Source organism: Heterodontus francisci, chromosome 8, assembly GCF_036365525.1.
Source record: "Heterodontus francisci isolate sHetFra1 chromosome 8, sHetFra1.hap1, whole genome shotgun sequence".
Taxonomy (NCBI): domain Eukaryota; kingdom Metazoa; phylum Chordata; class Chondrichthyes; order Heterodontiformes; family Heterodontidae; genus Heterodontus; species Heterodontus francisci.
This window is the reverse complement of record NC_090378.1, coordinates 21497359-21525317: the sequence shown is the minus strand read 5'-3', so window position 1 is coordinate 21525317 and position 27959 is coordinate 21497359. Positions and strand designations below refer to the sequence as shown.

Here is a 27959-nt window from a genome sequence, read left to right as displayed (position 1 = left end):
AATGCTGGGTTGCAGTCCCAGCAGTGGCCACCTCTCCCGGTGGCGATGCTGGGACAGAGAGCTGCTGGCCAATCAGAGGGACTTCCTGCCTCAATGAGGTGGAGGTCCCACCTCAGACCAATTAAAGGCTTGGGGACCGCAAAATGCAGATCGGATCCCCAGGCTAGGCGGAGGTGGGTTTGCCAGGCTCCTGTCCACTGAGGGTAAAATTCTGGCCAATGTTTCAGTTTGATGATCTTTCATCAGAATTCTGTTTCTCTCTCCACAGCTGCTGTCAGACGTGCTGAGTATTTCCAGCATTTCCTGTTGTTATTTCAAAGTTTTATAGTTTGGGTGACCTAGTTAAGCATCACAAGGTACACAGATTGAAAATACTAGGGGCTGAATTTTATTCGGGCGCCGCACTGTGTTATTCTGAATATCATTAATGTCAATTTTCATATGGAGTTGAAGGGCCCGCCACAAGACGGGGTGGGGGGGGGGATGGAGGGGCGGGGGGACCGCACTGAGGTCCCCCAACTGCCGGTAATATACAGCAGGTCCTTCTCGACGTCGAGGGTCGAGGCGGGCCTTTCTCCACAGAATTTTACTGGCCCCAGCGCCGTGACGTCAAAGGGCTGGTAAAATTCAGCTCCAGAAGACATTACAGCTCTATCCTAGTAATTCATCATACTGCATGAATATTTATTATATACCATATGAACCACAATTCTGGTGCAATATTTTATTCATTTTTAATTGCAATAAGCATATACTTAGATCATAATGATCATAATCATATACATAATGACCATGGCTGCACTTCAAAGGAATTCATTGTATCTGATGTGCTTTAGGCCCTTTCTAAGAGAAGTAAGGCACTACATAAATCTAAATTTATTTTTTTATTCTTTTGACCCACATTTACTATAGTGCATCTATCATGTGCTATGGCATAAACCAAGGACTGGAATAGTGTGTAGATGCCAAACCCCACTTTTTATCTTATAATTCTTGCAAATGCACATAACTGGGAGGATTAAAGAACAGAAGTTGCAGAAAAGACATGATTACTGATATTTGCCAATTGTTGTAATGGAAGATTTTACTAACCTTTGTGAAACAACATTTATGTTTGATACTTTCAGAATGAATTTGCTGTTCATGCAACATCTCCACCTCAAACAATTCACTGCCCTCTCAACTGTCAGTTCAGTCTCCCCCCCCAAACACTTCATGTTAGCTTCAAACTGCCCTGCCATTTGGTACCTTTCTCAAACCCCTCCCTCTCTATCAACTAGCTGAACCACATTTCCTTCTGTTCCTATCTCACACCATTACTGATGCTATTTCCTCTTAGCCTTGGTCTTTCAATGTCAGGAAGCACTGTATAGCAGGACTATCCTGGCATCATCACTAAGAAGGAATTACCCCCGTAGCACATCTTGCTAGTGCTACAGCAATATTGAACAAAAATGGCTGGAGTGATACATGGAAAAGTAGGAAAAGCTGGGGTTTGAAAATTGCATACAGCACTTTTTCAGGCAGTATGGAAACAAAAATAAAGGAAAATTTGGTGGTCCATCACTGAATCCCATAGAAATATTTCTTCCTTCCCACCTAGCATGAATTATGGACATCGGCACCCGTCCCCCACCCGACCACAATAAAATGACAGAGAGGCTGCCCAGGAAACCAGCCAATTTCTCCATCTTCTGCTTACTAATGACGCCAGGGGACTACCAGGAGAGAAGGATTAGTATACCCAGGGGCTGACAGCAAACTTTGTTAGTGCCAATGTTGGAGGGAGAAAGCATAGTAGTGAGCAATTGTCCCTTCTTTGCCTCTAGAGGACCCAAAGCCTAATAAGAACCTCTTGTCCAGATATGCCAAAGAAACTCTGAAGCGCTTCTGCCCTTTTAATGATCTCTGATTCTCTGTGAAGCAGTGCAATGGGTACCTCATTACAATATTGAATTTTGTTGGGCACCACCAAGAATCTACCTGGGAGCTCACCCTGCATAGTAAACTAGGCACTGCTGGTGAAACTGGGAGCATGACGAGGCTAGGATGCCAGTCAGAATCCTGCTGCCACCATCATCCAGTGGAAGATGGAAATCCAGCCTTGGACACATTAGCTTGAAAGCAAGGAAATGAAAGAGGACTTCAAAAAGTTTAAAAGATACTAAATTAAATAGAAATTGTTAATCCAGTGCACTATTTCAAGTTGAACAAAGAAGGACTGACAGGACTTTTCAGACTCCAAAGCCAAAGTTTCTCCTGACATTGCACCACCTTTTTGCTGATGCCCTCACAATAATTCACCAAAGGGTGCAAAACTTGTCCAATTATACCTGCTATAATAATATCCCTTACCTTTTACATTAAGCTTCTGTGGCACCATTGGAAGTACGTGTGCTTTTTTCAGAGACTGAGTGTCATTCTGATGTTTCTGTTTGGTACGGTCGATTACACCATACTCACTGTGCTTTTCGGCAACATTTCTAAAATCATATTTTTCATCCTGTAACAAGGACTTGTCAAGAATAGGTGGGCAGTTGACAATTGTGAGATTATTTGCTGCTTTGGTTGGCATCGGCATTTTAAATAATCTATAGGAAGAGAGATAAATACATTTAAAAGTGCCACGTATTTCAGATTTTTTAAAAATTCATTCATGGGATGTGGGCGTCGCTGGCTAGGCCAGCACATATTGCCCATCCCTAATTGCCCTTGGGAAGTGGTGGCGAGCTGCCTTGTTGAATCGCTGCAGTCCATGTGGGGTAGGTACACCCACAGTGCTGTTAGGAAGGGAAACAGTATTTCGACTTAGCTAAAGAATACAATAAAATTATTTATCAAACTTCTTAAAATACCAAAAAAACAATTCCAAGTATCTTGGCACGTTTTAGATGGCTAGTTCAAAGGATCCATGATGAAAGCTTTGGTTTGGTACTTTACACAAGAATCATATTACTCCAGGCCAGGAAGAGAGCCAGAGGGTGGGAGGAGGTGATTTTTGGATGGGAAACCCTGAAGTGAGGATTTCACGCACATCCTGCAGAATATATCTGCAGGAAGTCTTTTAAATTTTTTTCAACTGATTTCCCACCTGACAGCTAGCCAGACAGACAGGCTACATGCTTGTGGGTGGAGTTCAGTTGATCGCGGTGGAGGTTGGAGATCATGAGAGGTTCTGACATTGCGGGGGCGGGAGGGTGCAGTAATTCATTGTCGGGGGTGGGGGTGGGGGGAGGCGTGAATTGGACATCGTTGGGGGATTGATCAGACAGCCACAAGGGTCCAATCATAACGTGGTAAGCTTGTTGGGCATGGGAGAAACACTCCTGCTCCATCTAGCCCCCAAGCAGTGCAATCATGGAGATAACTGGACCAGGACGCAAGGATGTAATTTGATTTTCATTTTTAATTTATACATTCTGTCCTTATTTTTATGTTCAATTATATTTTTATGTCAACATTTATAATGGAAACTACCTCTGTAAACGCATCTAGTTGTAATTTTACCCTACTGCCAGTGGTCGTGGTGCAACACTTCCACATTGGAGGGGTGGGGGGAGCAGAAAGTGTGTAATTACAGGGTGACCATGTTTATACAGACAGTTTCCATTATGATTGTGGCCCTGCCCCACCTGCATAAGTAGTTATGAGGAACCAGAATCCAAAGTCAGAAAGAGACCTATCCCAACTTCAAGGACAGGGCCATTTGCCCTGGAACTTGCAGGGCACATCAATAGAGATTGTAAGGCTGAGTGGAGACCTGCAGAAACCCAATTGGGCCAAAGAAAAAATATTTGTTTTCATTCTGGCTCCCATGAAAGCCATTTTGGCGAAGGAAGATAACTCATCTGTTCTGGTATTGATTACCTTACTCTAGTGAAGATTTGGAGCTTCTAAAAGCCTCAAAGGGACTTCAGCTAAGTTCTATGTGTGAATTATGCTGAGGTCTTCAAGGGTATGAAGTGAGAAATTTGCTAGGGGGATCTCTGAAACTTCCTTCAACACACCCCCTTGATATGGGGGGCAGGTAGAAGATCTGCCCACAGCCTCCTTCATTTGAAATACAACATTCTAGTCCAAATGAAGTGGACTCCCAACCCCCTCGCTGGTAATAAACAGGAACGATGGACTCTCCATTTCAGGATCAAGAGGACCGAGCCTTATTTTAAATATCTTTTGCTGATTTTGTTCACTCCCATGAAAACCCATTGATGGAATACCATTTTGTGGCTATCAAATGCACTCTGGGACCTTGCCCAAGTGGTCATTTTACTTTGAAAGTAAACTTTGATAGTGAGGCATGGTATTTTATTAGAGGGAAAATCACACCTGATTCTCTCCTTTCTACAAATGCACACAGGAACAGTTCCAGCAGCAGTCACCAGTCAGCAATCATACCAGCTTTCCCCTACCTAACCCAGAGGCATTCATACCAATTACAATGCCAGGACCACTGCTCCAAATGAGATTAGCTTACTTTGCAGACATAGGATTTTACCTAGAGCTTCAATGTTTGTATGGTTCAGCTACTCATTGGACAAATGCACTGAACCATTTGTGGAAGCAAAGGCGATGAGGACAGTTTTAACATAGCCTGACTGTTGGGAAACTGATGGGTTTGGATTTGCCAGTCATTTCCCCTGCCCATTCTCCCCCCCCCCCCCCCACCGCCCTCCCCCGCCATTACATTTTTCATTGAAGTCAATGGAATGTAAACATAGGGAGAGATGTAAAATGGTCAGCCTCTCCAACCTCATCAGCTGGGTTAAGTTAAAATTACATCACCTCCCCACAATCTCTTAATCATCAACTTGCCTGACTGAAACACTTATTTGGGCATTTCCTCAAAACTAAGCTTGCTTGCAATAAGTTAGGTTTGTACTCATGTTCACTTCCTAATCAGTTCCTTTGGAAATTTGAATGCAGAGTGGTACAATCATTGTCAAACCTGGCTGCAGAAAAACACGGGATGCTCTGCATAACACAAAATGGAGAAGATTACCTTTTTTTGAACAAAGAGTTAGCACTTTCATCCTTCTCCTCAGCATTATGATGTGAAGTACTAAGACAATTCAAATTATCAAATGTCTCTTCATGCTGATGTCTGCTGTGACCTTTACTGTTGTCATTTAACAGGATGGTTGAAGGAATAGAATTGTCACTTCTGAACCTAAGCTGAGGTTGATCTTTTAGGGAGTTATTTAACCCTATTTCAAATGTTTTACGTTTGATTGGGGTATGCATATATTGGCAATCAAAAACCATTTGTGACTGGCATTCATTTTCAGTTTTCTTCTTTAAAGGTGGCACAAATCTCTTCTGTGACTGATTGATGCCTGCAAAAATAAAACAAAGTTAAGATGTATTGTCTGACAGGGTAAGCACTAAATCAGGATCAACAAGATTTAAATGAATAAAAATTTGAAAATGCGAAGTAAAATTAGTATAATAATATAATTTTAAAAGTTTGATGTAACACACAGATTTGGTGTCAGTGCAGTGAGTTTGCCTTTAATCAGTACATAAAGATTAAGAAGCAACAAACAAGCATTAGCAGTTAACACACTTTCTCCCACGACTATGATTCAGGTCCAAGCTTCAATGCTGGCTGTTAACTCAAATCTAGGGTTTAACTGATCGTTCTATCAGAAAGCACAGTAGAGGAAGAGTTCATGATAGCTTTTAAATATGTGAAAAATTAAATTTTTGAGGGTTATCTGGAGAGGGCAGGGGAAATAAGACTAAGTGGAGTGCTCTTTCAGAAAGCTGGTGCAGGCTCCATGGGCTGAATAGCCCCTTCCTGTAAAATTCTGCAATTCTACATTTTTAATACAGTGAAGCATACAAAGTATTTGTTTTTTTAAACAATTATATAATTCCAAAACAAAAAAATCTCCAGTACACTAGATTTATTCCTTAACTACTTCATACCCTTTCAAAAAAATAAACATTATCAGAACTGTTTCTCATTTCTTTATCATTTTCTTTATATATCTAGTTGTGTTTCATACTGCAGCTTTTATAAACCTCCATATTGTCAAACATTTACATAATAAATTTAATCTTCACTCTCCAATAAGTTACACCAAGACATTTTCTCTTACCTGCCTATCTTCAAACACTTGCACGATTCCTTCCTTACTTTCAGTTGGATATATTTAAATTTACACATTTTACCCATAAAGCTGTTTAAATATATAGAAAACAACTCCAAAACTGAACAGCGATAAGGTATGACGAAGAACAGAAAAGTGAAATCATAATAAAAAAGGCAGTGATTTACAAGTATATTGACAAAAAAGATTATCTGTATTAGGCAACACTGCTGAATTTTTGTCTACATTTTCATCGTACCTATATACTGCAGGGACAATTTAACGAGGATCTGTTGCCGTAAGCACAGGGTGCAAAATTGAGTATGCAGGCTAGCGTGCCTTATTCACAGCAGATGCAATTTCCTGGTCAGGAAACAAGCCAGCATTTTTCAGTCTGCAATGGTGGCCAGCACAAACCTCCTAAGTCTCCTAAATTATTTAAATAGGTCCCTCATTGATTTTGTGATTTTCTAGCTGCTTCCTCACTGGCAACAGTGCTTGCCCATTTGAACTAGTTCTGTAATGTGTGGACTGCCTAGCCTGTTGGAATAAGCTTCTAAAACATGAATATCACTGTGTAACTTTTGATGAGAAAGTTTTATCTCTAATCTTGTTAATGTTGGCGCCAATGTTTTGCATTTGCATTATTCTTTCAGTTGCTTTTTTGTTTACAACAACCAAAACAGACGAGGTAAAAATTCTTTTGGGAGTTCCAAAGGCACTCCTAAATTTGGAGGAGAAAGAGTAGCTCTTGAAGGGACAATAAATGCAAATGCATAGTAATTTAGGCATCATGTACACATCTGTCTGATCTCTAGCCGTGCTTTAATTGACCCAGACAGTGCTTCTTAAGAAGGTCAGAGACGACCTGTTTGGCACATTCACTTCACAAAATAGGTCGGCACATAGCTATGCCATTCTTTGGGAGGCCAATGTGTAGACAGCTTGCAGAACACAGATGTACTCCTGGGTGTGTATTAAACATGTACAATATTGGATCCTTCCAAGCTATCAACTATATCTGCTAGATGTTAAATCAGTCAATCAGCTGTCCATAGATTCATCAAACAGATGACTGAGGCCTTGTTCCAGATAGATTGGAATAGACAATACACTTATCGTTTTTCCTGTGGAAAGCAGGCATCAACTCAACAAGGTTCACAATGTTTCTCAGACACCAAGGCCGGAATTTTACACAACCCCAAGGAGCCGGATGGTGACTGGGGGATGGCGTAAAATGGAGCGGGAGGCTACAGGAGGCCTTCCCGATCTGCTCCCTCCTTCGCTACCCTTTAGGGAGGGCGGGGGGGGGGGGGGTGTGTGAAAAACAGGCCGCCCGCCCCAAGCCAATCAATGCCCTTAAGTTGCCACTTAACGGCCACTTAAGGGCCTTCGCCCGCCTCCACGCGGATTCTACGTGTGGCAAACGGTTTCCTGGAGCAGGGAAAGGCCGCCAGGTAAAAGCTGGCAGCTTCTCAGCATCCCGGGTGGTGGGCCCTGAAAATCAGGCACAGGGTGCCCGATTGAGGGCCGCCCCCACTTCCCCAACCACCCCCAGGACCCAACACGCCCCCCTTTCCCCCAAACGACCACCCTTGCCTTGCCAGTGCCTGACCGATTACCCCCGGCGAGGCAACCAAAACTTACCTGGACTCCTGACTGCATGTCTTCGACTGAGCTGCAGCCCCAGCAGTGGCCACCGCTTGCGGTGGCGCTGCTGGGACTAAGAGCTGCTGGTCCGCTGATTGGCTGGCAGCTCAATGAGGCAGGACTTCCTCCCTCAAGTGGGTGGAAGTCCCGCCTCACAACAATTAAAGCCTGGGGGCCCGTAAAATGTGGGACGGATCCCCAGGCTAGACGGAAGCGGGTTTGCCACCGACTTTTACGTCGGTGGCCAGCTCCCGTCCGCCCAATGTAAAATCCAGCTCCAAGTTCCTAAGATTGGAGAGAATCATAGATATAACACATGTTCAGGCAGTTGAGCTTGCCCACCATTTCTTGAATGTCAAAGCATACAGCTGTTCTCTGGAGAGGATGCTTTTAAGTGACAAACAGGGCAACTATCTTTGCACCAGTCCATGAAATAGCAGGTACACATTGCCACGCATTAAACAAGGGAGTCAAATGCTGAACCACTTCACCACATGAGCACATGATTTATTTTGACCTTCCAAAATTGGTTTCCTTTCACCTCATTTTGAAACGTTATAAAGGCTAAAGCAATATTATTCCCCTATAAGCAACAACTTACTTTAAATGCACATATCCCTTTAAATCAACTAGCCAGATGTTACACAGGCCCACTTCAAGCTACCAGCTCAAAGACAAAGCTGCGCTGCAAGCTTTTGTCAATTTTTCAGATTAGCTGATGCTGCAAAATTAGACAGGCACTTCAATGTGCTATAAGCAAAACTGACGAAGGAATCAGGCATTTCTAGAACAGATTTTGCTGGGATCACAAAAATCAAGGCTTACATACAGATACTGTCACCCATGGAACTTTAACCCATGATTGGAACAGAGAAAAATGAAGCAGTCTGGAAAAATTGGACACAGGACACAATTTGCATTCAACAGTTTTAGCACCATGTGCAATACTAAAAATAGGTAGGAATCCAAATACACAGTTATACCCATCTTGCAAAGGCCTTTAAGGTGGCAATACATCACTACATACAGTATTACATCACTGTATATAAAATAAGCTACTCAAGTAAAAGCAAATGATGGGCCAAGATTGCTTTGATGAGCAGTGAGTGGATCCCAATCCTACTTATATTACTGCCAAGAATCACAGCCTTCCGTTGCTGTGAGTCCTGGTACTCACAAACCCGGCACAGTAGTTTGCATGTGTATAGATATTTCACTCATTCACAAGGAGCTTTTGGGAAGTGTTTAACTATTAAAAACGAGATTGTTATTATCAACTTACTTCTATCAATCCACTGTAATTTCCTTGGATTTTACTATATCCTAGAAATGTAAGTTAAATTATAATAAATTTTAGTTATTAATGCATGTCATTGAATCCTGGGGCCTGCAAAACCATAGATTAGTATGCTAATTAAGCCATAGCGCTACGAATTTACCATGCTGTTTGAAAAGTCCTTGGCTGATTGACAATGCAAAGGCCATGATTTGGCTATCAAGTGACAGGCTGTCAGTGCAGAACATTATAAAAGGTTGGAATGCAGTACCTAGGAAAAGTGCTGTGTTTCCCCCAGAAAGTACAAATGTGATTGATCTTCTAAGACTTGGTATAATGGCAGGGTCTGCTGTTGCCTGTAGGAGGTAAAATGCAGTCTACTCTGATCCTAAATATTATAAAATGTGATGTTTGTGTTGTTTAAAGAATGGAGGCAAAAGGTATTTGGGTCCATCTCAGATTCCAGCAAAACTGTTCACTATATGAGCATGGTAAAATGCTTGCAATTGGGTAAATCTAGATTCAACAATCATAGATTATTTATAAGAAAGGCAGCCTTTCTCCCATTTCCAGCCACTTGGAACCACTAAAAGAACATAAAATAGCACTGGCAGCAGACTTTAGTTAATTGAAACTGCCTTGATATTAGTTCTGTTAACTAGAAAAAATAAAGAAATCTTTGAAGATCTCGATCATATTTGTGCAAAAATGTATGCAAGTAATGTCATATAAGCAATGAGAAACTGATGAGAGATTCCAAAAACTATTTCAAGTCAAAGTAAAGATGTTGAATAACAAGACAGAACTGAAGATCTATATAAAGAAAATACTGTAAATGTAAATCTGAAATAAGAACTGTAAACACTGAAAATACACAACAGGCTTGGCAGCATCTGGAAACAGAAATTAGAAAAAATAGTATAACATTTTGAGTGGAGATGCTATGTCAGAATGTTCTGATGAAAAGTCTCTACTTGAAACATTAAATAATTTTTTTGATGCCATGACAGACCATGTACACTTATAAAATTTTCTGTTTTGATTTTGAAGTTCTATCAATCTGATAACTTCTTTATCTTCTAGTTTGTAAAGATACTAAGAGCTTGCAGCATTTACAATGAAAAAACTTTAAAGATGAAAGCACACTCTTTTATATTGCATTCTTGTTTGTTCTTCTCATGTGCGACATCTATCAATTTATCAACAATAGCAACTTGTATTTACATAGCTCCCTTAACATAATAAAACATTCCAAGGCACTTCACTAGAGCATTATCAGACAAAATTTGGCATTCAGCCAAGTAAGGAGATATTAGGGCATTTCATAAAAAGCTTGGTCAAAGAGGTGGGTTTTAAGGAGTGTCTTAAAGAAGGAAAGAGAAGTCCAGAGACGGAGAGGTTTAGGGAAGGAATTCCAGAGTTTAGGGCCCAGGCAGCTGAAGGCACAGACACCAATGATGGAGCAATTAAAATCAGAGATGCTCAAGAGGCCAGAGTTGGAGGAGCGCTGATAACGTGGAGCACTGTAGGGCTGGAGCAGGCTACAGAGAGGAGAGAGCTAGGGCCATGGAGGGATTTGAGAACAAGGATGAGAATTTTAAAATCTAGAACATTGCTTAATGGGAGCCAATATAGGTATGTGAGTGCAGGGGTGATGGGTGAATGGGAGCAGCTGAGTTTTCAAATCCCTTAAGTTTACAGAGGGATAGAAGGTGGGAGGCCAGCCAGGAGTGCATTTGGAGAGTCATGTCTGGACACAAGAAAGGCATGGAGGATTGTTTCGGCAGAAGATGAGCCAAGGGGAGGTGGAGTCGGACAATGTTATGGATATGGAAATAGGAGGTCTTAGTGATGGAGCAGATGTATGGTTGGAAGCTCATCTCAGGGTCAAATATGACACCAAGGTTGCAAACAGTCTGGTTCAATCCCAGACAGCTGCAGGGAAAGAGATGGAGTCAGTGGCTAGGAAATAGAGTTTGTTGCGAGGACTAAAGACAATGGCTTAATGACAGAAGACTGACTGATAATTTATTAAAATGCAGTAATAAATATCTTTATACAGTGCAACAGTTAATCTATAAATGGAAACCTGTTACAAGTCGTACTTTCTCTTCGATGCATAGAATTTTGATTAGCTACCTACAGAATCAAATTGATGTTTGAATTGTTGGATTACACGAATATTCACTTTCTGCTCCAAATTGGTCAAAGAATGCAAGGTTAACAGCTGCGCAAAGTGATTAATAAAATAAAGGAAAAAGCACAAGGAAAAAAATAAAACTGCTTAAAAAAAACTCTAGAAATAGCAATGCTAGTAAAAAATACAAAGTGGTTTGGAGATGTTAAAATAATACATTATACCTGAAGATCTTAGTCTTTCTAGTTCTTTCTGCAATTCTTGAGCAGCTGGTATTTCAGAAATCGGTGGAGCAGGGGCAATCTGCCAACTTGTCTTTTCTTGATTGATAAGTTTCCTATCACAGTATAAAAAGAACATACTTCTTAGTTTAATTAAATAAAAGCAAAATACTGCAGATGCTGGAAATCTGAAATAAAAACAGAAAGTGCTGGAAATATTCAGCAGGTCAGGCAGCATCTGTGGAGAGAGTTCTGATGAAAGGTCACAGACCTGAAACATTAACTCTGTTTCTCTCTCCACAGATGCTGCCTGACCGGATGAGTATTTCCAGCACTTTATATTTTTTAGCTTAGTGTGTTAAATATATAACTTTCCACAATATAAAATATTATCTGTATTACCAGAACTTAAAGGGGAATTAGATTAATAGTTAACACAAATGAGGACTCCAATTACATATTTCATGAACTCTGTTTGGTTTCATCAAGTACCAGAGCTGTTTAGCATCTGAGATATTCAAAACTCTCCAAATTATGTTCATTGTAGACCTAAACACTCTCTACAGAGCTTATTATGGAGTGTTCCCTTCATTCATCCAGACTGCACACATCTTAGAAATGTTAACATAGAAAAGAGTGGTTGTGACAATCTTGATTCCCAAATCATCTGAGGCTACCAATGAAGTTCCATGGTAACTTCTTCAGGTAAAGTTTATTGCCCTCGCATGGAGGCAAGTTGAAACATCTCAATTGACTTCATCCAAACTGACAGATACTAGGTTATTGATACTCTTTCTTTGAACCATTTTTCTACAAAGACCTATAATTCCAAATGGAAATGTTTTCATCTCGTGTGCCTCACCAGACTGACTTTAATATTTGTCTTCTTCTTGAATATGGTCAAAATCTTTATGATTGTAGATTAAAACTGATGATCACTGAAAATCTGTGGGCTATTGCTGCTTCCCGTATAGATCTGAAATATGCCTCAGCAGCATCTCACCTATTGACTCTTCTACTTTGCCCTTATATATTAAACCCATCTACCAGACTTCTACATTCACATAGTCCTCTCTCAATTAATGCATCTACCTTGTGATTTTGATACCCCTGAATTAAATAGCTTACCTAGTACATCACCGCTTTAACAATCACCAATGCTATCATAATTTGGTGTGACGCAAGCCCTTACCATTGATGATTCCTTCAAACAAATTTAATAATGAAATTAATCCCAAATTTAATTATAAATTTCTCCCCAAAAGTTCATCAAACTTTCAGCTAGATCAGACAAATCTCGCTTTAAAAATGTCAGCATCAGCCAAAAATTAATTGTCTTAATAATGGCACATGCACTTCTTCAAGTATCAACTTGGCTCAGTGGATAGCATTGTATGGGGGGGATCTTCACTGCTATTGCTACGCGAAAACATGGCGGTAGCACCCCTAAATGGTATGGCAAAACTTACTGCCCGATTCTTGCTCTGACCAATGCTATCTTTGGAAGGGTCTACCATTCGGCAGCCAAAGCGCCTGCCTGATTGAGCCAGTAGGCCCTTTTATTACATAAACAAGAGATAGCAGCATTGTTGCCGTTTCTTTGGGTAAGATATTAAAGAGACCCTTTCTGCCTGTATTGGTGAGCCAAGTGGACATTATGAATGCCATGGGATTATTTGAAAACAATCCATGAACGAAACTGATGAATAATTTTCAATATACTGAACCTTGAAACACGAATAAATGGGCAATAGCTGTAAGAAAATCAGATATATTGTATAAATAGTTGTTTAGTAGTACAGAACTTGAGTATTGCTGAAAATAAAGACATGTTGTCGAAGCTTTTCATCTTGCACTCATCAGGACAATTCGTAAGAATTACCAATGTGAGGGAAAACAACAACTTACACTGCATGAGAAGAGAGTGCTGATTGGTTGGCAAGTGAACTCTGATTGGTAGAGGTATTGCCATGGAGAATGCATTAGTTTACGGTGACTGACAGTTAACTGCCAAGCTTTGTTTGAAATTTAAACCAGGCAGCTTGACTCTGATTGATCAACGCATTGCCCTGCGGAATGAACCAGCAAATGGCTGTCATTTATTTTATTCAGCTGAAATAGGCGCAATGTTTGTACATATTCTTTCTTTCTGCAAAGAACAGGGCCCTGTGTATTAAGATATTTAGCTTCCAGTATGCGCAAATGCGCCACACTGTGAGCCCTACTGACAATCTTAAATTGGTTGTCAGCATAATTAGCACACGGAGGGTTGTTTAGTAAATGTTGTCCAATCGTGGAATCACATCTAATATTGGACACCATGTTTTGAGTTTTGCAAGCATGGGCTGGTTGGGTACGGCCTGTACCTTGCCCGTTGTGAACAGCAGAAGGGACATGTTGTTTGATATGATCCACCAGTCTTTGGGACATACAGCCTATATACCTAGCAACACACTGGCATTGAAATTCATATATCACATTACTCATTTGTGTGATAGGCAGGATGTCTTTTTGGCTTGACAGCAGCATCCTGTTAGTGGCGAACACCACATGTGTTGCTACTGCACAGTAGCAGGGTGAAACTGTTGCTCAGGTTTTTGGGATACATTATCCTTCCAGGGTATATGTACAAACATTGCGCCTGTTTCAGCTGAACAAAATAAGTAACAGCCATTCGCTGGTTCTTTCCTCAGGGCAATGCCTTGACCAATCAGAGTCATTCTGCCTGGATTAAATTTCAAACAAAGCCTGGCAGTTAACTATCAGTCACTGTAAACTGCTGCATTCTCCATGGTAATGCCTCCACCAATCAGAGTTCACTTGCCAACCAATCAGCACTCTCTTCTCATGCAGTATAAGTTGTTGTTTTCCCTTACATTGGCTATTCTTGCAGATTGTCCTGATGAGTGCAAGACGAAAAAGCTTCGACAACATGTCTCTATTTTCAGCAATAGACTGTATAATGTGAATGAATGTCATGTACTAAAACTGCATGTTTGGATCAGAATTTTATTTGAATAAGGCATCTATTTATCCCAGACCATCTCTATTTAGAATGATCTTATTTACCAGATATTTTGAAAATCCACAGTTAGTTAAATTTGATATGTCGCAGTGGCAATAGTACTACAATATCCAAGGTTCATTATGGAAGGAGTTCTGCATGACACTTTCCCAAAAAGCACTTGTTCAGATTAATCAGGTTAAAAGTGTTTGCCTCGGTAGCAAATGCAGTGTCTGGAGCAGCCCAAGAGATTTATTATCACGAGCCACTCCTTCGCCACATTGGGATCGTGTTAATATGATAGAAACCAAGGCCAAGCCCGAGGATCGCAGCCTAGAGCACTTACCTTCCAGGCAAGGAGCAGAGAGAAGTCCAAGCATGCCGGAGTTTGAGAACAAAGTGAACAGTGACGTCACAGGAAAGCTGCAAGGTGATTGGTTGGTGAGTAACTGCTGTCAGGGAATACCTCTAAATAGCTGAGTTAGTACACCAGTTTTAGGGTGCCTGTGTAAATAGCTTAATAATAAGGAACTAGTGAGTAGCTTTTTTTTTGAGTAAGATTTATTTTAACTAGTGAACTGTATTGATTTTTAGTAGGATTTATCAGTAGCTTCAAAAGTAAAGGTTAGGACTTTAGATTGTAGTGGGTAGTGTTTGGAGTAGAACAAAGACCCTAAAGTAATTAATATTTTTTAATTAAAGGGGGTAACTAAGTAATCTAAAGGTAAGTCATGGCAGGAGAGCTTGCACCCGTGATATGCTCCTCCTACGCTATGTGGAAAATCAGGGACGCTTCCAGTGTCCCTGACGACCGTGTGTGCAGGAGGTGTGTCCATCTGCAGCAACTGGCTATCCGCATTACGGAGCTGGAGCTGTGGGTGGATTCATTGTGGAGCATTCGCGATGCTGAGATCGTTGTGGATAGCGCGTTTAGTGAGGTGGTCACACCGCAGGCAAATGCTGCAAAGGCAGAAAGGGAATGGGTGACCACCAGGCAGAGTAGAGGATGGTAGGTAGTGCAGGAGTCCCCTGTGGCCATCCCCCTCTCTCACAGATATACCGCTTTGGATATTGTTGGGGGAGATGGTTCACAGGAAAGCAGCAAGAGCCAAGTTCATGGCACCATGGCAGGCTCTGCTGCATAGGAGGGGAGGCAGGGCTGTAGTGATAGGGGATTCAATCATAAGGGGAACAGACAGGCGTTTCTGCGGCCGCAAAACTGGCTCCAGGATGGTATGTAGCCTCCCTGGTGCTAGGGTCAAGGATGTCTCTGAGCGGCTGCAGAGCATTCTGAGAGGGGAGGGCGAGCAACCAGTTGTCGTGGTACATATCGGTAGCAACAAAATAGGTAAAAAAAGGGATGATGTCCTACAAACTGAATATAGGGAGTTGGGACGTAAATTAAAAAGTAGGACCTCAAAGGTAGTAATCTCAGGAATACTACCAGTGCCACGTGCTAGCGAGAGCAGAAATAGCAGGATATATCAAATGAATACGTGGCTGGAGAAATGGTGCGGGGGGAGGGATTCAGATTCCTGGGACATTGGGACCGTTTCTGGGGAAGGTGGAACCAGTACAAGCTGGACGGGTTGCATCTAGGCAGGACTGGGACCAATTTCCTCAGGGGGGGTGTTTGCTAGTGCTGACGGGGAGGGTTTAAAGTAGAATGGTAGGGGGATGGGAATCTGAGCAGGGAGACAGAGGAGGGGGAAACAAGGATAGAAATGAAAGACAGAAAGGTAAGAAGCAAAAGTGGAAGGCAGAGAAAACAAGGGCGAGAAACAAATGGGGCCATAGTGCAAAACAAAGCTTAGATGGCTAACAATGTTAAAAAGACAAGTCTAAAGACATTGTGTCTTAATGCGCGGAGCATTCCCGATAAGGTAGATGAATTAACAGTGCAAATAGATATAAACGGTTATGATATCGTTGCGATTATGGAGACATGGCTGCAGATGACCAAGGATGGGAACTGAACATCCAGGGGTATTCAATATTTAGGAAGGACAGGCAAAAAGGGAAAGGAAGTGGGGTAGCATTGTTAGTAAAGGAGGAAATCAATGCAATAGTGAGGAAGGATATTGGCTCGGAAAATCATTATGTGGAATCTTTATGGGTGGAGCTAAGAAACACTGAGGGGCAGAAAACATTGGTGGGGGTTGTCTATAGGCCCTCAAACAGTAGTGGAGATATAAGGGATGGCATTAAACAGGAAATAAGGAGCACATGCAATAACGGTACAACTGTAATTATGGGTGACTTTCATCTACGTATAGATTGGTCAAACCAAATTAGCAATAATACTGTGGAGGAGGAATTCCTGGAGTGTGCACGGGATGGTTTTTTAGACTAATACGTTGAGGAACCAACTAGAGAACAGGCTATCCCAGACTGGGTATTGTACAATGAGAAAGGATTTATTAACAATCTTCTTGTGCGCGGTCCTTGGGAAGCAGCAACCATAACATGATAGAATTCTTCATTAAGATGGAGAGTGAAGTAGTTGAAACCAAAACTAGGGTCCTGAATCTTAATAAAGGAAACTATGAATGTATGACGCTATGGTAGATTGGGGAAATTTACTGAAAGGATCAATGGTGGATAGACAATGGATAATATTTAAAGAATGTTTGCATGAATTACAACAATTATTCATTCCTGCCTGGCACAAAAATAAAACAGGAAAGGTGGCTCAACCATGGCTTGCGGGGAACATAAAAACTGACTATAAAAGACGAATGTAGGTCCCTTACAGTCAGAAACGGGGGAAATTATAATGGGGAACAAAGAAATGGCAGAACAATTAAACACATACTTTGGTTCTGTCTTCACAAAGGAGGACACAAATAACCTCCCAGAAATGTTAGGGAACCAAGGGTCTAATGAAAGGGAGGAACTGAAGGAAATCAGTATGAGTGAAAAAAAGTGCTAGGGAAATTAATGGGGTTAAAGACTGACAAATCCCCAGGGCCTGATAATCTACATCCCAGAGTACTAAAGGAAGTGGCCCTGGAAATAGTGGATGCATTGGTGGTCATCTTCCAAAATTCTATAGACTCTGGAGCAGTTCCTACAGATTGGAGGGTGGCAAATGTAACCCCACTATTTAAAAAAGGAGGGAGAGAAAAAACATGGAATTACAGACCAGTTAGCCTTACATCAGAAGTGGGGAAAATGCGAGACTCTATTATAAAGGATGTGATAGCAGAACACCTGGAAAGCCTAAACGGGATTGGACAAAGTCAGCATGGGTTTACGAAAGGGAAATCATGCTTAACAAATCTACTGGAGCTTTTTGAGGATGTAACTAGTAGAATAGATAAGGGAGAACCAGTGGATGTGGTGTATTTGGATTTTCAGAAGGCTTTTGATAAGGTCCCACATAAGACGTTAGTGTGCAAAACTACAGCACATGGGATTGGGGGCAATATACTGGCATGGATTGAGAACTAGTTGACAGACAGGAAACAGAGAGTAGGAATAAACAGGTCTTTTCCCGGGTGGAAGGCAGTGACTAGTGGGGTACTGCAGGGATCAGTGCTTGCGCCCCTGCTATTCACAATATATATTAATGACTTGGGTGAGGGAACTAAATATAACATTTCCAAGTTTGCAGATGACACAAAGCTGGGAGGGGTGGGGGGGGGGGGGGGGGGGGGGAATGTGAGCTGTGAGGAGCATGCAAAGAGGCTCCAATGTGACTTGGACAAGTTGGGTGAGTGGGCAAATGCATGGCAGATGCAGTATAACGTGGATAAATGTGAGGTTATCCACTTTAGTTGTAAAAACAGAAAGGCAGATTATTATCTGAATGGTGATAGATTGGGAAAGGGGGAGGTGCAACGAGACCTGGGTGTCCTTGTACACCAGTCGCTGAAAGCAAGCATTCAGGTGCAGCAAGCAGTTAGAAAGGCGAATGGTATGTTGGCCTTCATTGCAAGAGGATTTAAGTACAGGAGCAAGGATGTCTTACTGCAGTTATACAGGGCCTTGGTGAGACCACATCTGGAGTATTGTGTGCAGTTTTGGTCTCCTTATCTGAGGAAGGATGTTCTTGCCATGGAGGGAGTGCAAAGAAGATTTACTAGGCTGATTCCTGGGATGGCAGAATTGACATATGAGGAAAGACTGGGTCGACTAGGCCTATATTCATTAGAGTTTAGAAGAATGAGAGGGGATCTCATAGAAACCTATAAAATTCTAACAGGACTAGACAGGCTAGCTGCAGGGAGGATGTTCCCGATGGCTGGGGAGTCCAGAACCAGGGGTCACAGTCTCAGGATACGGGTATGCCAATTAGAACTGAAATGAGGAGAAATTTCTTCACTCAGCGGGTGGTGAACCTGTGGAATTCTCTACCGCAGAAGACAGTGGAGACCAAGTCATTAAATATATTCAAGAAGGAGATAGATATATTTCTTAATGCCAAAGGGATCAAGGGATATGGGGAAAAAGCAGGATCTGGGTACTGATTTAGATGATCAGCCATGATCTTTTTTAAATGGTGGAGCAGGCCCGAAGGGCCGAATGGCCTACTCCTGCTCCTATTTTCTATGTTTCTAAACAAGTCTAGGGAGAGTCTTGAACTGCACCATCACCTGAAAATTAAATTGCATTAAAAAGTGACAAAACAGGCTTGTCCAAACTGATTGAAGTTTGAAAGTGATTACTGACAATGCAGCCGGCAGCATTCGTCATCCGACTGCGCCAATCTGCGCACATTGGTTCCTACCCTATGCGCATGCGCTGCGTTCCGCAGTGCCAGGACTGGCCGGCACATGCGCAGATGACGTCATCGCGTAACGCGGGCAGATGGTGGGGGGATCCGGGCGGAGAGAGCAGGGGTGGGTGGAGAGGGGGTCTGGGGGGCGGGTAGAGAGCGGGTACGGGGAGAGCGCAGCCGAAGATCTTGCTGGTGGCGGGTGTGCTCTCCTCCTTCCCCCCACCGCCTGCCTGCTCGCTCAGCCCCTCGCCTGCTTGCTCACTCACAGCCCCGCCCGCTCACTCACCGCCCCACCCCCCCAACCGCTCGCTCACCGCCACCCCCGAACGCTCGCTCACCGCCACCAACCCCTCCCCCCCCCCGCGACCGCTCGCTCACCCACCCGCTTGCCACACCCCCCGACCGCTGGCTCGCCCACCCGCCCGCTCGTTCAATGCCCACCCGCCCGCTCGCTCCCTCCCTCCCTCCCCTCCCCGGCCCGCTTGCTCCCTCTCCTCCGGCCATTGTGTGCTGCCATGTGTTTAGGTTACCATCATGTGATTATTTGAGCAGTGCCATCTTTAATCCTGGCAGCTGCCTGACAGTCGCAGACTGTGACGTTTTAGTGGTACAGGCTGCATTTGCGCATGTGCCATTGCAGCACCACCTAGTGGTGGCGTAGTCAGCAAACACAGCCTTAAAGTTTAGTGGGTGTGCTCATATAATTAGAGATCTGTCCTAAAAAGTGAAGCTTTTCAGGCAAATGTTAATCAGCTCATCGGTTCTGCACTTGGATTTTGAGAAAGGTGAGTGAAAGAAAACAGTGCAACTGTGAACTGTTTGCCTCAAATACCTTGTTTGTATAAACTCACAATCTGCCTTTTCACCATACTGAGCCTACTTGCGCCATTCTTTAATGGACTAAACTGCACCTGCAATCAAAGTAGTGTTCTTTCAGCAAATACCCAATCTTTATTGACTTAAATGGGGGCAGAGCTACATTAATTAACTATTCACTATTTTGGTGAGGGGAAACAGCAGAGCAGCACAAAAGTCCTAAGAAATTATACGTGGCATAAGTAATTGAGTAAGTCACTGGTACCATGATTTCCCTTGGACTTCTGTGCTGCAAAACGGACCCTATGACATAGCTGTAACATTATAATGGTGCAAGTCTGCAAGAAATTCTGGGTCAATACTATTTGTCACACGCTGTAAAAAAAGCTCCTGTTCTCTTCAAGTCAAAAGTCATACCATCTACTGCAGCTGCTCTATCTTTTCCCTCAGAAGAATTATGTAGAAAAACAAGTAAGTTTACATATATATGTTAAATATTATACCTTGGATCTAGTAGGTTGGTCAGTAGCGATAGGATCAGTATATTCTGTTGTGTTATTTGTTTCTTTTTAATTTATGTACATTTCTCACAATCTAATTCAGCCTCAAAAGTATCAATACAGACCAGCTGACCCTCTTTCTATGAAGTATCATACTGCCAATCAATATTTCTGTATTTGTGCAGACAGGTTTATCTGAAAAATAATAACACACTTCCCACAGTAGTTGAAAAACTTACATTTATAAGGAGTTTGATCAAGTCTCTTAGAAATATGCAAAAGTGCTTCTCATACCATGAATTATTTAGAAGTGGAGTGAAGCTAGTTATGTGGGCAAATATGACAAAAATTTATTTTAAATAACTGTCTGTGCACACCTTTTCCCCCAATCCTCAATCAGGAGATGATGCAAAGATATTAAGGATTAGTGGAAAACATTCCAGTGATAGAGGTCTACAAAAAACAATTGTGGAGCAGCCTGCTTTGAATAACAGAAACTACTAGGGTTAATAACTTCCCATTTCTGCTCTATTACATCATAAAGCAGCTCAAATGTTCCTGTTATAAAAATAGTCATTAAAATTAAAATGTGTCAGTTGAAAACACTAGAAGTAGAACGCACTGTAGGCAGCAGAGAGTTATGATCAACTGTAATTTCCATTCACAATGATAACTTGACTGGCTTTCCTGTGTTGTCTGGTCAACGTCACTTTTGGGAGTATTTACCATGTCTCACTGCAGGCTATGATGTATTCTCTGTTTTTACAGAAACTTAACTGAACATGTCATAACACATCATAACACAAGCCAAGTACAAAGTAATTTGAGTCTTTGGCAGGTTTGAACTATAGACAGTGTATGCCAAGTTAAAGCACCTTTATATAGTAAAACATGGAATAACATACCCTTTCTCATTTGAAGGTTTTTCAAAAAACAAAGCATCTAAGGGTAGCAGACAATCCTCTTCAAACTCAAGCATCTTGGATGCAAGACCACTCTCCTTTACCTAAAAACAACATAAGCAGAAGCCACCATTACTCAACACTGAAATAATCATGTAAAACAAAAAACAGAAAATACTGCAATTACACAGCATCAGAAAAGAGAAATAGCCTGAATGTCAACCTGTCTTTTCCCTTTTCAGATCCTTGTGAGTCAGAGTTTTGCAGCACAGAAACAGGCCCTTCGGCCCAACGTGCCTGCGCCGACCATCAAGCACCTATCCTAAATAATCCCATTTCCCCGCACTAGGCCCGTAGCCTTGTATGCTATGGCGTTTCAAGTACTCATCTAAATACTTCTTAAATGTTGTGAGGGTTCCTGCCTCTACCACCTCTTCAGGCAGTGTGTTCCAGATTCCAACCACACTCTGGGTGAAAAAATTTCTCAACTCCCCTCTGAACCTTCTGCCCCTGACCTTAAATCTATGCCCCCTAGTTATTGACCTCTCCGCTAAGAGAAAAAGTTTTTCCTATCTATTCTTTCAATGCCCCTCATAATCTTGTATACCTCAATCAGGTCCCCCCTCAGCCTTCTCAGCTCCAAGGAAAATAATGCTAGCCTATCCAGTCTCTCTTCATAGCTGAAATGCTGCAGCCCAGGCAACATCCTGGTGAATCTCCTCTGCACCCTCTCCACTGCCATCACATCCTTCCTATAGTGTGGTGACCAGAACTGTACACAGTACTCCAGCTGTGGCCTAACTAGCGTTTTATACAGCTCCATCATAACCTCGCTGCTCTTATATTCTATGCCTTGGCTAATAAAGGCATGTATTCCATATGCCTTCCTAACCACCTTATCTACCTGTGCTGCTGCCTTCCGTGATCTATGGACAAGCACCCCAGGGTCCCTCTGACCCTCTGTACTCCCTCAGGTCCTACTATCCATTGTATATTCCATTGCCTTGTTAAAACTCCCAAAGTGCATCACCTCACACTTCTCAGGATTAAACTCCATTTGCCACTGCTCCGCCCATCTTACCAGCCCAACTATATTGTCCTGTAGTCTAAGGCTTTCCTCCTCACTATTTACAACACCACCAATTTCCGTGTCATCTGCGAACTTACTGATCATACCTCCTATATTCACGTCTAAATCATTAATGTACACTACAAACAGTAAGGGTCCCGGCACCGATCCCTGCAGTACACCACTGGTCACAGGCCTCCATTCACAAAAACAACCCTCTACCATCACCCTCTGCCTCCTGACACGAAGCCAATTTTGACTCCAATTTGCCAAATTACCCTGGATCCCATGGGCTTTTATTTTCTTAACCAATCTCCCATGTGGGGACCTTATCAAAAGCCTTACTGAAGTCAATGTAGACTACATCAACTGCTTTACCCTCATCTACACCTCTAGTCACCTCCTCGAAAAATTGAATCAAGTTCGTTAAACACGATCTCCCCCTGACAAAGCCATGCTGACTATCCTTGATTAATCCCTGCCTCTCCAAGTGGAGATTAATCCTGTCCCTCAGAATTTTTTCCAATAATTTCCCTACCACTGATGTTAGACTCACTGGCCTGTAATTACCTGGCTTATCCCTGCTACCCTTCTTGAATAATGGTACCACATTCACTGTCCTCCACTCCTCTGGTACCTCTCCTGTGGCCAGAGAGGATCTGAAAAGTTGTGTCAGAGCCTCCGCTATTTCCTTCCTTGCCTCACATAGCAGCCTGGGATACATCTCATCTGGGCCTGGGGATTTATCCACCTTTAAGCCCGCCAATACAGCCAATACATCCTCCTTTACAATGCCAATTTGATCAAGTATATCACAATCCCCCTCCCTGATCACTACACCTACATCATCCCTCTCCATAGTGAACACAGATGAAAAGTAATCATTCAAAACCTCCCCTATGTCCTCCGGCTCCACACACAGATTGCCTCTATGATCCCTAATGGGCCCCACTTTTTCCCTGGTTATCCTCTTGCCCCTAATAGACTTATAAAACGCCTTGGGATTTTCCTTTATCTTGTCTGCCAGTGATTTTTCATGTCCCCTCTTCGCTCTCCTAATTACTTTTTTAAGTACTCCCCTGCACTTTATATACTCCTCTAGGGCCTCCTCTGTTTTCAGCACTCTGAATCTGCCATACGTCTCCTTTGTTTTCCTTATCCAATCCTCTATATCCCTTGACATCCAAGGTTCCCTTGACCTGTTGGTCCTACCTTTACAGGAACATGCTGCACCTGAACCCTCACAATTTCCCTTCTAAATGACTCCCACTGGTCTGATGTAGACTTTCCTCTAAGAAGCTGCTCCCAGTTCACTTTGGCCAGACCCTGTTTTATCATATTGAAATCTGCCCTCCCCCAATTCAGTACTCTTCTTTCCAGTCCATCTATGTCCTTTTCCATAACAACCTTAAATCTTACAGAGTTATAGTCACTATCCCCGAAATGCTCCCCCACTGCCACTTCTACCACTTGTCCGGCTTCATTCCCTCGGATTAAGTCCAGTACCGCCCCTCCTCTTGTAGGATTCTCTACGTGCTGGCTCAAAAAGCTCTCCTGAATGCACTTGAAGAATTCTGCCCCCTTTAAGCTTTTTGCAGACTATCCCCTCTAATATAGGGGAAGCTCTAATCCCCTACTATTATTACCTATTATTTTTGCACTTCTCTGAGATTTGCCTACATATCTGCTCCTCTACTACTGCCTGACTGGTTTGGAGGCCTGTAGTACACTCCCAGCCAACTGATTGCCCCCTTTTTGTTTTTAAGTTCTACCCATATGGCCTCATTAGAGGAACCTTCTAGGATATCATCCTTTCTTACTGCAGTAATTGACTCCTTAATCAACAGTGCAATGCCACCTCCTCTTTTACCCCCTCCCCTATCACGTCTGAAGATTCTATATCCTGGGATATTAAGCTGCCAGTCCTGCCCTTCCCTCAACTATGTCTCAGTGATAGCAATAATATCCTATTCCCATGTGTTAATCAACGCCCTCAATTCATCTGCCTTATTAGTAAGACTCCTTGCAATAAAATAGATACAATCCAGCCTTGCATTATTTGCCTTAGCTTTAACAGGTCTACATTTACTCTGACCTCCGGACTGACTTAGCTTCACATTTGTCTTTGATTGTACAACACCCCCTAGTGTGCTTCCACTTTGTATCCCATCCCCCTGCCAAATTAGTTTAAACTCCCCACACCCCCCCCCCCCCCCCCCCCGCACCATCCCAACAGCACTAGCAAACCTCCCAGCAAGGATGCTGGTCCCATTCTGGTTCAGGTGCAACCCCTCCATTTTATACAGATCCCACCTTCGCCAGAAACAGACCCAGTGATCCAAGAATCTAAAGCCCTCCCTCCTGCACCATCACCCCAACCATGCATTCATCTGCTCTAACCTCCTATTCATATACTCACCAGCCCATGGCACTGGAAGAAACCCAGAGATTACAACCCTTGAGGTCCTACTTTTTAATCTGCTGCCTAGCTTCGTAAATTCTTTTTGCAGGACCTCATCCCTCTTTCTACCTATGTCATTGGTACCAACGTGGACCACGACCTCCGGCTGTGCACCCTCACCCTCCAGAATACATTGTAACCGCTCAGTGATATCCAAGACCCTTGCATCAGGGAGGCAACATATCATCCTGGAATCACATCTGCGACCACAGAAACGCCTATCTGTTCCTCTAACCATAGAATCCCCTACCACTATTGCCCTCTTGTCCCTTTTTCTCCATCCCAGCACAGCCGAGTCAACCATGACATTCCGGTTATGGCGATGAATTTCCAGAATTTCCTGTTTTCCTTTTATTTCACATATACTGTGTTTGCAGTATGTCTTTTTATCTGAACCATCTAAAACCAGGACAGTGTAATCTTCACAATAGATGAACAAGACGGCATCTGTGTTAAGGTTATTGAGAACATGTGGTGGGGAAGGTATTACTGTGCTAGCAAAATCATACAGTAATTCTTTTTGAATGCATTTATAATGCATCAGATGGGTACAGTAATGTTGTCGCCATGGTACCGATCCACCAGCCCAGAGGTCATGAGATCAAATTCCAGTAAAATTGTGGAACTGAATTCTAAAAAAAATCTATAAATTTGTTTGTGGGGGGTGGGGGAGAAGTATCACTATTGCTGCAGGTAAGGGAATCTTCCATTCCCTTCAAGTCTGGCCTACACTATGTAGTTTTAAGTAGCCCTCTTAAGTAGAAAAGAAAATAATTCCACCTTCTCAGAGCAACTAGGATGAGCAATGAAAGTGGCCTTGCCGACATCCTGAGAGGAAAGAAAAACACGCTTCAGGAACAATTCTTCCCCTCATGCAGCATTTTTATAACCTCAAACTCAATGCTCCAGAAGCTTTCCAATTCCAAAGTAACTGAACCATGGGCTGCACGTATCCAGACAGAATATGAATTCCAGATCCATGAACTCTTAGGGTTGCCAATTCTAGTTGAATGTATCCGCAGTGCTTTCATCACATAACCTCCCACCTCCAACCATCCTGCCCTCAAATCCACCCCCCCTCCCACAATTGGTCACCAGACACATCCATTCTAGCAGCACAAATGGCCGCACACTTTTGGCTCCGGTGTTTATTGGGGATGAATCTGGAAGTCCAGATTTTCTGATGAGCTGAAATCCACAGCATGCGTGGAAGCCAATCTGATTGACAGGCTTGGATCTGTGTCAGGTGGGAATGCGCAGCAGAGGCCACAGCCCAGCAGCAAGGAGGTTTCCTGTTATGCAAATCACACAGGGTGGCAGTGGATACGGTTTGGAGGGTCAGGGGTGGACATAGGGGGTTGGAGAGAGGTTGGGTTAGTTGGGGAGGGTGGGTGATTGTTGGCAAAGTCGGTGGTCCTGGGTGGGGCAAAATCAGTGCTCACTGAGGAGGAGGGAGGAGGAATCACGATCGCTTGGAGTGGGAAACAGGTTTGCATGGGGGCCCAAGATGAAGCACTCCTGCTCCTCCTCTTGGCCCACAAGCAGTGCTGGAAAGTACTATGGAAGTTCAATTCAGCAGTCTCTACCTTCCTATAGCTACCGGGGTTTCCCAAGGCCTGGGCACTCGACCAGCCAACGATCAAGCTGAGAGAGATAAAAATCTGAGGCAAGCAGCCTCAATAAAATATTTAAATGAATGATAATAAAAGCAAAATACTGCAGATGCTGGAAATCTGAAACAAAAACAAGAAATGCTGGAATCACTCAGCAGGTCTGGCAGCATCTGTGGAAAGAGAAGCAGAGTTAACGTTTCGGGTCAGTGACCCTTCTTCGGATTTAAATGAGCAGCTCGGGTTGCCCGCCGCTGTTAAAACCAAATCTGAGGCAGATTGGATTCGGGTTTGAAATTTGATTTTACATTTCAGCATCTCATCTGACCCAAATAAATGGATGATTTCAGTCCAAAAGACTTCTCCCTCACTCCAATATTTTTACAACTGATAAAATTGAAGTGTTGAATGAAAATGCTGGGGAAAAATCAGTATTTAATGCCCCCATGAATTTTCTTCTGGGTTGCTTGCAGCAAGCAGTCCAGGAGATTAATCTTTCAATTCCTTGTGATAGCAGGACAATCCTGGAGAGCTGAAACCCCTAAAGAACTCTCACTCATTTTAAAATCTCTCCGTACTTCGACGGAACTTGAAAGTTGCAGCTAACATGCTCCTCCCGCCAATATTTCTAGAGATAAGCAGAGCCTGGCTCCAACTTTCCAACTCCTCCCCTCGTGCAGTTTTTATTTATAGATGTGGATCAGAACTCCCGCTGCCCCTTAGCATTAAGTCGAGAGCTCGGATTAATGGTTCTCAAAGGATTGAAGTTATAAGCGCCATATGCTCCTCACGTTTGGCAGGTTGTCCGCTCGGCCCTTCGCAACGATCCTGTCCCCTCAGCGCGGCTCGAGCGCAGCCGCCCCCACGTGAGCTGCGCGAGTTCCGCCCCCCGCGCGCCACCTCCCCAGAGCAGAGCGCGGGACTGGGATGGAGTTGCAGCACTCAGGATGCAACCGTCATAGTAACATTTGTTTTAAATATTCTTTGCTATTGGTGCAACCAACCAACACGCATTCTATCCACCCCTTAAAATGAAAAATAAATTGCATTTATAAAACCACCTTTGCAGTCTTTAGGAGATATCAAAGCACTTCATGCACAATGAATGACTTTGGTACTCACTTTTAATGGGCCCCCCACCCCCATAAGGTCCCACAAACCTTTCATAAAGTTCCACAAAAAATGGATTATTCTTTCCAGGCACAGTTCTGCCAGGGCAGGGTTTCTGCCTGCCCTTCTGAACCTTCGCCAGTCCATTTCCTGGTTTGGCGCTTCTTTGGGCTCCGGTGGCATTCCTGCTGCCAAAATGGAGCACACCAATAAAAAGAGGATAATACCAATGGTGCTGCAACAAAAAGGCCGCAAAGATCTTCAAAATCATACAGAACCAATTGTTACAGCACAGAAAGGAGGCCATTCAGCCCATTGTGTCTGCACCGGCTCTCCAAATGAGCAATTCACTTAGTGCCATTCCTTTTCGTATAACAGTCTACTT

General features: G+C 43.0%; 1 protein-coding gene across 1 annotated transcript in view; it reads right to left on the bottom strand.

Moving 5' to 3' along the window:
* The window catches only part of hfm1 (helicase for meiosis 1), a 186011-nt gene extending 158681 nt beyond the window's left edge, over positions 1 to 27330 (bottom strand). The window contains exons 1-5 of the mRNA XM_068038040.1: positions 27256 to 27330; positions 21328 to 21428; positions 11383 to 11495; positions 5003 to 5336; positions 2356 to 2591 (exon numbers count right to left, since the gene is read on the bottom strand). Coding sequence (XP_067894141.1) covers positions 2356 to 2591; positions 5003 to 5336; positions 11383 to 11495; positions 21328 to 21401 — 757 coding nt within the window. The 5' untranslated portion in view covers positions 21402 to 21428; positions 27256 to 27330. The remainder of the gene's footprint in view (positions 1 to 2355; positions 2592 to 5002; positions 5337 to 11382; positions 11496 to 21327; positions 21429 to 27255) is intronic.
* Positions 27331 to 27959: the final 629 nt, after the last annotated feature.